At 42.6% G+C, this 13,045-nt stretch overlaps 1 protein-coding gene across 1 annotated transcript; it reads left to right on the top strand.

The window, feature by feature from the left end:
• The first annotated feature begins 340 nt into the window (after window positions 1-340).
• Window positions 341-2,254, top strand: LOC132797577 (uncharacterized). The gene is made up of 4 exons (XM_060809341.1): window positions 341-561; window positions 655-856; window positions 911-2,017; window positions 2,090-2,254. The coding sequence occupies exons 1-4, from the start codon at window positions 341-343 to the stop codon at window positions 2,252-2,254; spliced, it is 1,695 nt and encodes a 564-aa protein (XP_060665324.1).
• Window positions 2,255-13,045: the final 10,791 nt, after the last annotated feature.

Genomic DNA, 13,045 nt, shown 5'->3' with positions numbered 1-13,045 from the left:
AACGCTCGAATGGGACGAACATTTACTCGCGGATCTTTTACTTCAATGGAAGGAGTACCTGCAGCGCTACCTGCTGCTCTGGGAAAGATCCGGATTCCACGATGGGTCCAATTCTAGACACGAGTGAAGCTCCAGTACCACGGTTTCTGTGATGCTTCAGAAAATGCGTATGGAGCGGCGATCTATGTTCGTGTGGAGACGGCGAACAAGGTTACCACACATCTCCTCACTGCGAAGACAAAGGTGGCTCATGTCAAGTCTCTCTCAGTGCCACGTTTGGAACTTTGTGGCGCAGTCCTGTTGGCTGAGTTATCTGCGGTGGCATGAACCAGGTGGTGGCATGAACCAGAGTGGCTTCATCTCCCGTCGGATCAATGGCCAACATCTCCAAGTCCCATTCCGGAGACTGCTGGAGCAGCGGATTAGGTGTAACATCGCTAAGTTTTGTCCTACTCCTGATTTCCTGAGTAAGTTCTCTGAGTTTGGCAAGGCACTGCGCACGTCTGCCTATGTTCTCAGATTCATCGATAGAAGTCGGAAATTGGCAGATTTGGCTCTACCGTAGTCCAAGCGGATGAGCTGTCACGGAGCCAAGAGCGGCTAATCGTCATGGCTCAACGACAAACTTTTCCACAAGAATGCCACTGTCTGCAGTCCCAAGCAGCAGGTTCCTTCTTCAAGTTCAATCCGAAACTTGAACCCTTTCCTCGATGGCAAGAGGATTCTACGGGCCTATGGGCGTCTGAGGGCGTCCCACTCGCTGCGTTATGATGAGAGTCATCCAATCATCCTCTCGTACTCCTCATCCTTGGCCGACTACTGGTTCATTTCACCCATCGTATATCCTTACATGGGGGTAACCAAGTCGTCAGGATGATCCGTTCCCAGATTCTGGACTCCAAAATTGAAGGTCCTCGCCAAATCCACCATCAACTCTTGCAAGGTTTGCGTGATCTACAAGAAGAGATTGCAGACCCAAATGATGGGGGACTTGCCCAAGGAAAGGGCGTCCTACTCAAGACCTTTCATTCACACTGGAGTCGACTTCGGCGGCCCATTCGAAATAAAAAATTACACTGGCCGAGCCTGCCTCATCACCAAAGGGTATGTCTGCGACTTCGTGTGCTTCAGCACGAAGGCGATCCACTTGGAGGCAACATCGGATCTCACGACGGAGAAATTCCTGGCCGCATTCTTCTGCTTCATCGCACGGCGCGGGTGTCCACACCAAATGTACTCGGACAACGGGAAAACCTTCGTTGGAGCTGACAAGGTGATCTCCAACGACTTCTTGGAAGCGACGAGGGAGTGCATCATCGCACAACACACCCACAAGAGCCTATCCTGGCACTTCATCCCGCCGGGCGCCCCGCATATGGGTGGATTATGGAAAGCCGGCGTAAAGAGTTTTAAGGCACTCTTTTACAAGGCGACATCCACTGCGAAGTATACGTTCGAAGAGTTGTCCACTCTTCTCGCTAAGATCGAAGCCTGCCTGAATTCGAGGCCGATTTCCCCTACGTCCGAGGATTCTTCGGACTTACTAGCGCTCACTCCTGGCCATTTCCTCATAGGTGGCCCTCTTATTTCGGTGTTGGAACCACCAATTAACCAACCGACCACCTCCATCCTCAATCGATGGCAGCGACTGAAGGCTCTTCACCAAGAATTTTGTTTCCGTTGGAAAGATGAGTACCTGAAGGAGCTGCACAAACGGACGAAATGGCAATCCCCTACACGGAACCTTCGGATCGGTGACATGCTCGTCATAAAAGAAGACAACCTTCCCTCAAACGAGTGGCGCCTAGGACGGGGGCTGACGACGTGTCCAGGCACCGATACCAAGGTCCGAGTTGTAGATGTGCTCACAGCGCGGGGTACTATCCGAAGACCCGTCGCAAAACTCATTTTACTCCCGATGGACAGCAAGACTGACCTCTCCACGTCTGAAGGACGAATAACCTCCTGCTCCGTATTCCGATTCGTCGTCTTGTGTTGTCCTACGCTGTCCTGTTCCGTGTGTCATTGACAATGCAAAGAGGCTACTACAATAATCATTTGTTTTTTTTTCTTGTTTCCTTTCATGTAGTATGCCATCACATACATCCACCCACCAGGACCGCCCCGCTGTCACCAACTCTTTCCGGTGTCGCGTGTGCCGTGGGATCCACCCACTCCGGAAGTGTCAGCGTTTCCTGAGGCTGACAGCGGAGAAACGGTTGAGAGCAGTACTCATCAACAAGTACTGCTCTAACTGTCTGGCCCACCAACACTCCGGGCAATCCTGCCGCAGCGCGGGAAGTTGCAGGGTGTGTCATGGGGACCACCACACGCTGCTGCACTTCAAGGCGGCACGCAGCGCTCGCCCCAATCGTCAGCGATGAGGCGATGACCAACCGGGCTCAACCCGGTCCCGCACCGCAACACGGCCACGGTCCCGAACCCCAACACGGCCACGTTCGCGAACCCCAGTACGATCACGTTCCCGAACTCCAGCACGGTCACGTTCCCGCTCGCCGTCTCTCCATCGACCGGCCTCCCCTACGCCCGAGGGGGCTTTTCCTACGTCGCTCGCATCCTTGCTACAGGACAAGGCTGTGAGCATCCCTCCAACGGCCAACATCCTAATCGACACTGGATGTAAGACATTCGAGATGCAAGCGCTGATCGATCCGTGCCCGGCGACCAGCCGTATCAGCGCATCATTGGCAACGGCCTACCGGCTATCCGTCACCCGCGTTGGTACGGCGTCTGCACGGCGATCATCCGCTCGCGGACATCCGAGTTCCGTCGAAAGGTGCTGCTGCAGGTGGATTTCCAACTCTGCCGCCGCACCCCCCTCCGACCTGTCGATGGCGAGAACTTGGAGCAGTTCTGCAGCATTACTCTCGCCGACGAACGCTGGTTCCAGCCATCGATGGTGTCCCTGGTGCTCGGCACTGATGTGTATCCTCACATCATCCAACCTGGCCTCCTGCCGAGCACCAACGGTTTGCCAATGGCCCAGAATTCCACATTGGGTTGGATTCTGTCCGGTCCATTTGGACAATAATACCGTTTGCAACTCATTGCAAGGGGAGGATGTTGATGCCAGATGACTGCAGGTGTGACCACTCAGGCCAGCTGACAGTGTGGTCGCGATCGCAAGTTATCGATAGCGACAAAGCTGGTATACTGTGCGTGTGACCGTGTCATACGCGCAGCCACACTGATCTAGGTTTCCTCTAGAGATGGTTACCCTGCCTTTTTTAGTGCTTTTTGCTATTTCCTTTTCTCATATGTTCCAATTTTTCTCAAGCACATGCAAGGTTATTTTCAAGTGTCGAATAAAAAGTTCTAAAAGCTCTACAAGTTCTACACAATTAAAAAGTGAAAGTGTTTTATTTGGCAAGCATCCCCCCTACAAACACTGGGCTTTGCCTATATGTTATTTTTTTCTTAAATTGTGGAATATAAACGCTTATTCCAAAAGTGATATAGTAAAAACAAAATTTTGATAATTAATAGAGTGTTTCATATTATGAATTTCATAATCTAATTACACAACGAATTAAATAATAATTAATCATAATAATAATTAAATAAATCAGGTTCTCAACTGTCTAGCAAATCTTTAATCCATATAAGTTATTATTATAATTATGACGACCTACCTTTGTCGCTTTAAGTATGTCTTGTCTACATATATAAAACATAGATATGTTATTTATGTACTATATCATAATAATAAAGCATATATCACTTTACTTATCAATATGATATTGTAAATCTATTACGTATTAACAAGTGTGTGTGTTGTGTTAAAAATAAATAAAATAGTGTGTTTTATCAACATGTTGATAATGATGGATCAACATTGAGTGAGGACGGTTTCCGGGTTTTTCCGCTTTAGGGTTAAGTATATTACAAACAAGGAGGTTTGGCTAAAAAGGCTGTGGTTCTCAGGCTACCAACGCACTATGGGCAAAAATCCCCGAATTGCGGCATTTTTACCATTTTTTAAGATAGAAATATGAAATTTGGTACACATACCTAAAAAATAAAGATAGAATTTCGGATTTTTTTTTTCGAATTGGACCACGCCTTCCCTCCCTCCCACCTTACCATAAAATTGCAATTTTCGATTTTTTTCCTAAAATTTTTTTTTTTATTATTTTAAATGAATATATTTTATAAAATTGTATTAAATATTTTTAATTAATATATTTTTAACAAATTTGCATTATAAAGTTGATATGGATACCTGAAAAATTAAATTAAAAATTAGTTAGAGCCCAATATTAAGTTTTGTGTCTCCATACCTTGATGCCCAGTTAATAATTTATTCTTCCTAAAGCTCTTCCTCCAACTCCAGGGAATCCAGCCCGAGTATTTCAAATTCATTATCTGCGACTTCTTCTACCTGCTCAACATTATGGTCTACACATGCCCCTGTTGTTGGAAGCTCAATGTCAGGAGATTCCAAAAGAGCTATAACATCTCTTGGCAGCCTTTTTTTGTAATTTAGTCTTTGGCGTTCTTTAGATTTATGGTTGAAAGCAGTGGGTCAGAGGAATCCAATGCTCTATTAAACACATCTGATATAGTATTCAGCCGACTGTTTTTTCTTGCATGGGAAAGCCCATCGCGTTTGTACAATTTATTGCGGGCTTCTGATGCATTTTCACCGAAAGGACCTAGAGGAAGTACGGAGGTTTCCACTATTTGAAGCCCATGTACCAATACTTTATGCATTGACATTGGATACCAATAAGTTGAACGTTTTCGTACATAAATCTTTGAATTTTGCTGGGCATACTTTATATTCACACGATGCAGCAATTAAAATGATATACAAATTATGCAAAATGTTCTCGTTGAAATTTAAAATTGTTGATAACGTTTTGGTATCTGCAAAAGCTCTTCTGGCGGTATTTCCATCATTACTGTTGCCACTTCCATTTTGTTTAGGGTTGTCTACGTTCAGACCCATTTCATCCCATAATCTACGTTGAATCCTTTTTTTCCGTAACGCAAGACCATCTTTGTCTGAGCCTGTGACTCTCCATTTTTTTAGCTCCATTCGGTATGCTACTTTTAATACGAACTCGAAGAATCGTATCCATGCATGTAAAGGACTTATACCATATATCAGAATACATATGAAAGTTTTTTGACTCAATATTTTTCGTCATCAAAAGTGAACTGGGCTTAGCTCCACATAATGGACAGCATTGGCAGGAATTTGTATCAGTCAACACATTTAAAACTTTGCCGTCTATTAAAGTCAAATATGCTTCATATTTAACTATTATTTTTTGCTCTCCGAAGGTATAGGTGTGGTCATCAAGGTTTTTTATTTGCTCGTCCAAATCCGTTTTTTCATTTTTTATAAGATCAGTTGTTTCCTTAATAAATTCCATTTTCAAGGGTCGGCAGAATCTGACCGATTGAGGAGATGGATTTAACCAAATAATTTGATTTTTGGAATCTATTAATTTTAAAGGAATTATTGTAGTCACTAACAGTGACTGATCCAATCCAAAAGGCTGATCCGTGTGAAATCGCTGTTTATATATACTTTGACCTGTTGAGCCATTAAACCGTAGCTGACTATTAATTTGCAATGCGTTGCTTGCGAATGAGTAATTACGTCTTTCTGCATTTCAAATATGCGGTCAACAGAATGATTCAATAAATTCTGAAGTGATACTTGAACTTTATATTCAGAATAAGTTATTAAATCTTGTTCTGGTCTGCATTTCAATTTAATTTTTGTAATTTCCGAATAAGGGGGATAAATATCGCATCCATGGAGCTTACTTATGGCTTTTATGTTAATGTATTGTCGTTTTGTTAAATTGTTTTCAATTCAAAAAGTCTAAAGCATTTTCAGGACTTATCTCTTTCTGCTTAAATTGGTTCGTTATACCAGCTATATTATCTTTATTCAATGCTTTTTGCAGTAGAGGAGAAGTGTCGCCCGTTTTCAACTTTTTGGCCAATGTAGAAGTTGCATGCAACAATAGTGGCAATAACGGTCGAGGATTCTGTTGCATTTTGGCAAATTAGTGGTAATAAATCCAAAGAATACCCTGAGCTTATCTTTTATTATGTTTTGCTGGACATCACTTAATTCAGCCTCATCAATATTTTGTAAAACAAACTGCTGCACAGCAGCTTGTTGGCGGTTGTTGTCGTTCCAAACATCAAGCAACGTTGAATGTAACTGCAACTGCAACATTGAGTATTGCCGTAAATCGGGCAAAAATATGCAAACATGTTAACCACTATTTGATTGTTAACAGTTTGGTTAATAACATTCAGCTTTAATATTGCCTCGACCGGCCTAGACGCACAAGTTACACTCCACAGAAACACAGATACATTTGTTAGCAGCGGCCTAAAAACATACCAACAACACATTGTACGATTGGACAACATAACACATGTACTAAAAATTTAGAGTCAATAATTAATATTACATACCTTGACGATTAAATTCCATATCTAAGCTTTTTTGTTTAATTTACAATTTGAAGATACAACTCACAGAAAAAATCATAAACTTTCGCGCCAAATTCTTTTTTTAGAGTGGCCAGATCATAGTCTTTAAATATGGACGAATAACAAAATACCAGCGAAGTCTAAAATTTTTTAAAAATATGTTTCAGTATATTTGAAGTATTCTAATTCAAAAAATAAAGTCAATTTTATAATACCGAACACAAAAAAAAAATGTAAAAATGCCGCACTTTGCGACTTTTTGCCCATAGTGCAACGTGCGGAGATGATGGACGTTCAGCAAGTGCTCCTCCAGCAGTACTTTGGCACTGCATTTGAAGTCGTAGCACACCGGACAGCAGAGCTGCGGTTGCACACACAAATGAAAGGGATGCTCGGGATGCTTGATCGTCCAGTATTGCGATTTCAGTTCGTCAATGTTGCGGCGCGTCTCCGTACAATGCGAGCACGCGAACTCGTACTGCTTCTATATGGACTCAGCGTTATAAGTTCGGTTCATCCGACGACAACTCGATGGGTTCGAAGGTCTGAATGGCCAGGGCATGGTTGGTGGGAGGGATTGGCTTAGGTGGCTCCTTGCGACGTTTTGACAAAAATATCTGGGCCATGTTCCAAAAGTCAACGCCGAGCAAGTCGTTGTAAAAGCGATCGAACTGCTGAATGGGAAGGCCCGGCATTCCGGGATGTTCCTGCGTCATATGAGCGGCGACAAGGTGATGATTATTGTGTCCTAAGTTACAGTAACGACACTTGTACTGAAACCGAATCGAATGCGCAACCTGACAGTGATTGGCCATATTGCGGAATGTGTAGGTTGCCTCATGGCATGTGTTGCAAATAAAACCGAGTGTTTAACGATTTTGGCACTTGATGCGCAGATAGCATTGCAGCGGCTGAATGCGTTTGCCGGCATGGCTACAACGTTTGTTGTAGACAATGTTTATGGGATCCTTGAAGCCGTTATCGGAATACTGATGCTTACGCTGGTGTGCCAACTCCAATATATGGAAGAATATTTAGAGATGCGCCACATGTCCGAAGTGAGTCACATCCTTCCAAGTACTCCACATTACGTTATTCCGTACCAATGTGTATTACGGCCCCAAAGCACTTCGACAAAGCTGAGGGTCGTATTTGATGCTTCGTGTCGCACTTCGACACATAAGGCTGGATGACATTCCTATGGTCGGGCCGACCATTCAAGAAGAGCTGTTTTCGACTCTGCTTCGTTTTCGATTGCATAAATATGCATTAACGGCCGACATCAAAAAGATGTACCGCCAAGTTATGGTGCATGAGGCAGATCGAAACTATCAGCTCATAGTGTGGAGAATAGACCCATCAGAGTCTTTGAGATTATTCAGATTAAATACTGTAACACTGTAGCACTGCGCCATCGCCATTTTTGGCCATGCGGCCAAGCGATATTGCGAAATCCTCGCACCCCATGGCAGCTGAGGTTATTAACTAAAGTTTCTACGTTGATGATATGTTGACTGGTGGTTCTCGAATGCTCCTAGGTTCTCCGCATCAGATAGTACACCAAAGCCGATAACGATCTCCGAGACTGACGCAACCAAGACTCTAGGTGTGATTTGGTTGCCAAATGAAGACGTGTTCCAATTCCGGATGGACGATTCATTCATGGGTCTTAAGGCGACAAAACGGAACATTCCATCAGTGACATCGCGGTTTTTCGATCCGCTTGGCCTATTGAGTCCCTTAATCATAAAAGCAAAGATACTGCTTCTGGCTTCAAAAGTTGGAGTTGGACGAATCCATACCATTGAGTTTGGATACATCGTGGCAGCAATTAAAGTCAAATTTGACACAATTGCAAAACATAAAAGTACCACGATATTTGTGTACAGAGCGTACGTCTCCGATCGAGATACATGGCTTCGCCGACGCCTCAATAAGAGCTTATGGGGCGTGTATTTACGTTCGTACGCATACTGCAGAAGGTTGTAAAGTATCATTACTAACCTCAAAATCAAAAGTAGCTACCCTCAAGACTAAGAGTGGTCAGAGAGCGTGGAATGGCGTCATGTTCCAACTAAGCAGAACCCCGCAGACATTGTATCGAGAGGTTGCGATGTGACTGAACTGTGCGCGTCAATGTGGTTTAGTGGTCCATTTCGTCTCTGAAGAGACGCGCAATTTGGAAGTGCGCAAAACAGCTGTTGGACTGACAGCTATAGTGGTAAAGTCAGATCTAGTGGACTCGATCGAAAGTTTTTCGTCGCACACAAGTCTGTTGAGAGTGTTCGCTTATGTGTTCCGCTTCATTCGAAGATGCAAAGACAAAACAGGTCAATTTGAACTGGTTCCAACGGCATCAGAACTGAAAGAAGCATTCAGTATAATAGTAGAAGTAATGCAGGATTTCGAATTCAGAGACGATATAGAAAGGGTTCGTAAGAGTACACGTCTGAGCTCGAGTCTACAACGACTCAATCCTTTCATACATGAGTATATAGGATCTTGGTGTTCGTTTTCGATGTTGCAAGTTGGGGGGCGACTGATAAATGCTCCTATTTCGTATGATGCTAAGTTTCCACACCTCTTGTCGAAGCGCTCACAATTTGCTCTTAGCTATGTGAGGTACCTTCACTTGAGCATTCTTAGAGAACGACTTTGGTTAGTCAATGCTCAAGAGCTCTGTCGTCAGATCATGCATCCATTGCTTTAGCTTTGTTCGTTTGTTTTGCGTCAAAAGCGGTTCATTTAGAAATTGTATCCGATCTGCCAACTAATGCATTTCTAATAGCTTTCCAAAGGTTTGTTGGTCGAAAAGGATGCCCGAGCCGAGTCCATTGCGACAACGCGACGATCTTCGTCGGAGCAAGTCGCCATGTAGAGGAGCTAAGGAGGAGAACGCAGTTCTCGACTTCGCATCAAAAAGCGGATGCGAATTTTCGTTCATACCGCCGAGAGCTCCTCACTTCGGAATACTATGGAAGGCAGGTGTGAAATACTCAAAGCACCTACTCCAACGGACGGTGGGCAACGCCCTGCTCACGGCCGAGGAGCTGCAGACAGTGGTCGTGGCAGTCGAGTCGGTGCTCAACTGCCGCCCGCTAGGAGCCGTAAGCCAGGACTCGAACGACGGCGAGCCACTAACCACAGGGCACCATCGCGGACCAGGAGGGTCTGAGTTTGTTAAGGTGATGGCGAGCTGTCTCGTCGCTCAAGGGAGCGTTCTGGCAGCGATGGTCCCGGGAGTATGTGCTGGGCCTGCAGGTACGGCCCAAGTGGGACCAGTTGCAGCCAAATCTGCAAGTCGGAGAACTCGTCGTCGTCGCAGAAGACAACCAGCTGCCGATGCAGTGGATGGTGGGTCGTGTCGTGGCGGTGTACACAGGAGAGGAAGGGGCGGTTTGAACTAGCGCGGGAGGAGTCTTTAAACGGTCAATACATAAACTGACGCCTCTGCCAATTGTACGAGGACACAGCCGTTCATCAGGGCCAGTGTTGGCGCATTTGGTAAATTAATTGAAGAGCATGAAATTATCGAAATGAAGTTGTAAGAATTAGGGCGAAGCGAGAACGCAATAAAGCTTTCGTTTTGCTCTCTAAGTGAATTCGCCTCGCTTCGCCACTCTAGTTAAGTTATGCTTAATGTAATTTAACATATAATCATAAAATCAGTTGAAATCAGAACTCTACAGCGCATTGTCACTCTCGACGTTTTCGCTTTCTTTTCGTTCTTGTTTTCGGCACAACAACAATTAGGTCAATTTCTTTGTTCGCGATTATAATATTACGAAATAATATTACAAAAGCTCTTGTGATTTTCCAACATACATACATATAGTGACATATCCACTACCACACTCAGGACACATAATGTTGAGAGTTTCCCAAAGTCGGTCGCGTTATAAAGGCGCTCCTTCCGATAGCATTGGATCTCGTATAATCACGCAACACTGCAAAAAAGTGGTAACAAGTGAGTTCGAGCTGTGTCCAAGCATCGTCTACTTACGGACGGACAGAGCACCTGCTGCTGGACGTCGAAGGGACCTGTGTTGCCAAGAGCACTGGCAGAGCTGACGGCTGCGCGGGAAATTGTTGTTGCTGAACAATTATAATAAATCGCAACAATTGCAAATTAAACGTAAGTACACTTTCACGATCAGCTGGCGACGAGGGCTACACGCTTAGGACGCTCGTCTCCTTCCTCTGAGACTTGTACTAATACAGCTGCAACCCCTGTCTTACTCGCGTCACAATGAATTGCGAACGGTTTCGTGAAATCAGGGCTACCCAATACTGGAGCCTCACTAAGACACTTCTTTAATGCCTCAAAAGCTTATATGGCCTCCTCTGTCAAGCTAAACTTCCGCTTTGTAGTCCTTAAGTCCGTTAACGGAGCAGCAACATTTGCGACATTCGGAACAAATTTCCGATACCACCCGCACAGACCCATGAAGCTCCGTAGTCCCCGCAAACTCCGTGGCAAAGGAATATTTATTGCCTCTACTTTTTCAGGATCGGTACGAATCCCAACGTCTCCAATGATGTGACCTAAGCACTTCACTAGTCGCATGCAGAAGTGGCTTTTGCCAACATTAATTGTCAACCCTGCAAGCTTCAATTGTAAAGCTAACTCCCTCAGAACTTTTCACTATTTTTTACTTCATCTTTTCTTTTCATTGTGGTAAATGGCAGAACCAAAAAAAAAAACATTTTATTTACAATTCAAATACAGTTTACAAAAATAAACGCATCAAAAAATGCACTAAAATATTGAGTTTGCAGTACTCAATAGATCTTAGGTTTGTGTAGTATAAAAATCATGCCATTACTTGATGTATAATGTACAATTAAGAGAAAGAAAGTTGTGCACACTATCAACCTTAATGACTTATTTAAACTTATAGACGCTAATAAGGACAAAGTTATCGTTAAGGTTAATCAAGGAGAAATGATATCGAATTTTTCCCAAAAATAACGATACCTATAGGGCTATTGGCTTGGAATTTGTAACGTGCAACGATATACGCCGCAAGGACGGACGGACGATCTGTGGGTGCGGGGCACGCTTTAGTATCCGGCTCTAGCTCGTCGGCTTTGGGGGTGGTGGTCTTGCTTCCACAAATCTATCCTTTTCGCTGCTCACTATTATTAAGAAGATTAGAATTGAGCGAGCTGCGACATAGAGAAAAGCTAGAACACTGAACGGAAGAGAAATAAAAGAAAACTAAAGTTGCTATCGTTTGCCTCTGCAGAGAGTGAAAGAAAAGAAACGAGAGAGAGAGAGAGCGAGAGAGAGAGAGGGAAAGAGAAGATAGAGTACGAGATTTAAGTTATCATCTTGTCACTAGTGTTGCGTGACAAGGATCCCCACCCATCCTACGATCACAAGCGTCAGAGCCTGGCTCTGGTGATCCCTTTGGGCCCTACGACGGCGGAGCCTAAGGCCAGGTTCGGCTAATCAAAAGAAAAATTATTCCATGTTCAAGTTTGTTTTAATTAAGTGTGTGAATATATGAGAAATAGTACATTATAAACAAGTATAAAGTAAATTTTAAAAATGGTATAATATAACAAAAGAATATAATATTTAAATCTAATAATTTTTAAATTGTATTTGAGAATGTTTCAATATTTGTGCCGTATTTGCTTTTTTCCCTAATTGTTTAACATTTAATTGTTTAATAATACGTATAATTTGTTTATTTTAAATTTGTTTTGTTTTCATCGGCTGTGATTCATTTCAATTTTATTTCTATTTATTAAGAATTACTTTATCTTTGCGCAACTTTTATATATTTTTATTCTTATTTAACTTTTCTGTAAACTCATTTTTGTTGCGTGAATTTTTTTTGTGTGTGCGTAATGTGCAAAAATTAAAATATTTGTACAAGATGTACATTTTTTCAGTTTTCGTTAACGAACTTACCCCCAGAACTCCAGCGGCGGTGGTCGATCTCCGGCGAAGTGCTGGAACGGGCTAAACGACGAGGTGTTTCATAATACAAAAAAAAAATAAATTTTGCACAATAAGCACATCCGCACAATTTTTGAATTAAACCTTATCAATCTTTAGCACAACAAATTATTAATTAATTTAAACAAAATTTTACTTATAATTCGTGTTCTTTTCTACACATGACTTTTATATTGTTTTTAATTTTCGATTTGCTTTTCATACAAATTATCAATTAATTCAAACAAATTTTTATTTTTAATATGTGTTCATTTTTACAAATGAGTTTTAAATTATTTTTCTGATTTACGATTCGCTTTTGAGTCACTGAACACTTCATTTCTTTCTTTTTCTTTTACAATTTACTAGTACTCTTGTTTTTATATTTTTCTTTTTACGAGATCATTTCTCTCTAAAGGCACTCTCACAATTTGACTTAATTTATTATAATTGTGATCGTATGTGTAATTTGTTTCATACATAGGTGTTAACGCTTCGCTTTAAGTTGTTCTAATTGAACTACACTTTGATTTTAGTGGCTATTGTTTTAATACATACAATTTTAAATTTTTTTTTTTTTGGGTTTTGTAGCGCACTTTTATTATTTGT

The sequence above is a fragment of the Drosophila nasuta genome, unplaced genomic scaffold (genome assembly GCF_023558535.2).
Source record: "Drosophila nasuta strain 15112-1781.00 unplaced genomic scaffold, ASM2355853v1 ctg14_pilon, whole genome shotgun sequence".
Taxonomy (NCBI): Eukaryota; Metazoa; Arthropoda; class Insecta; order Diptera; family Drosophilidae; genus Drosophila; species Drosophila nasuta.
Note: the sequence above shows the minus strand (reverse complement) of the source record. Positions and strands in the feature narration are given on the sequence as shown.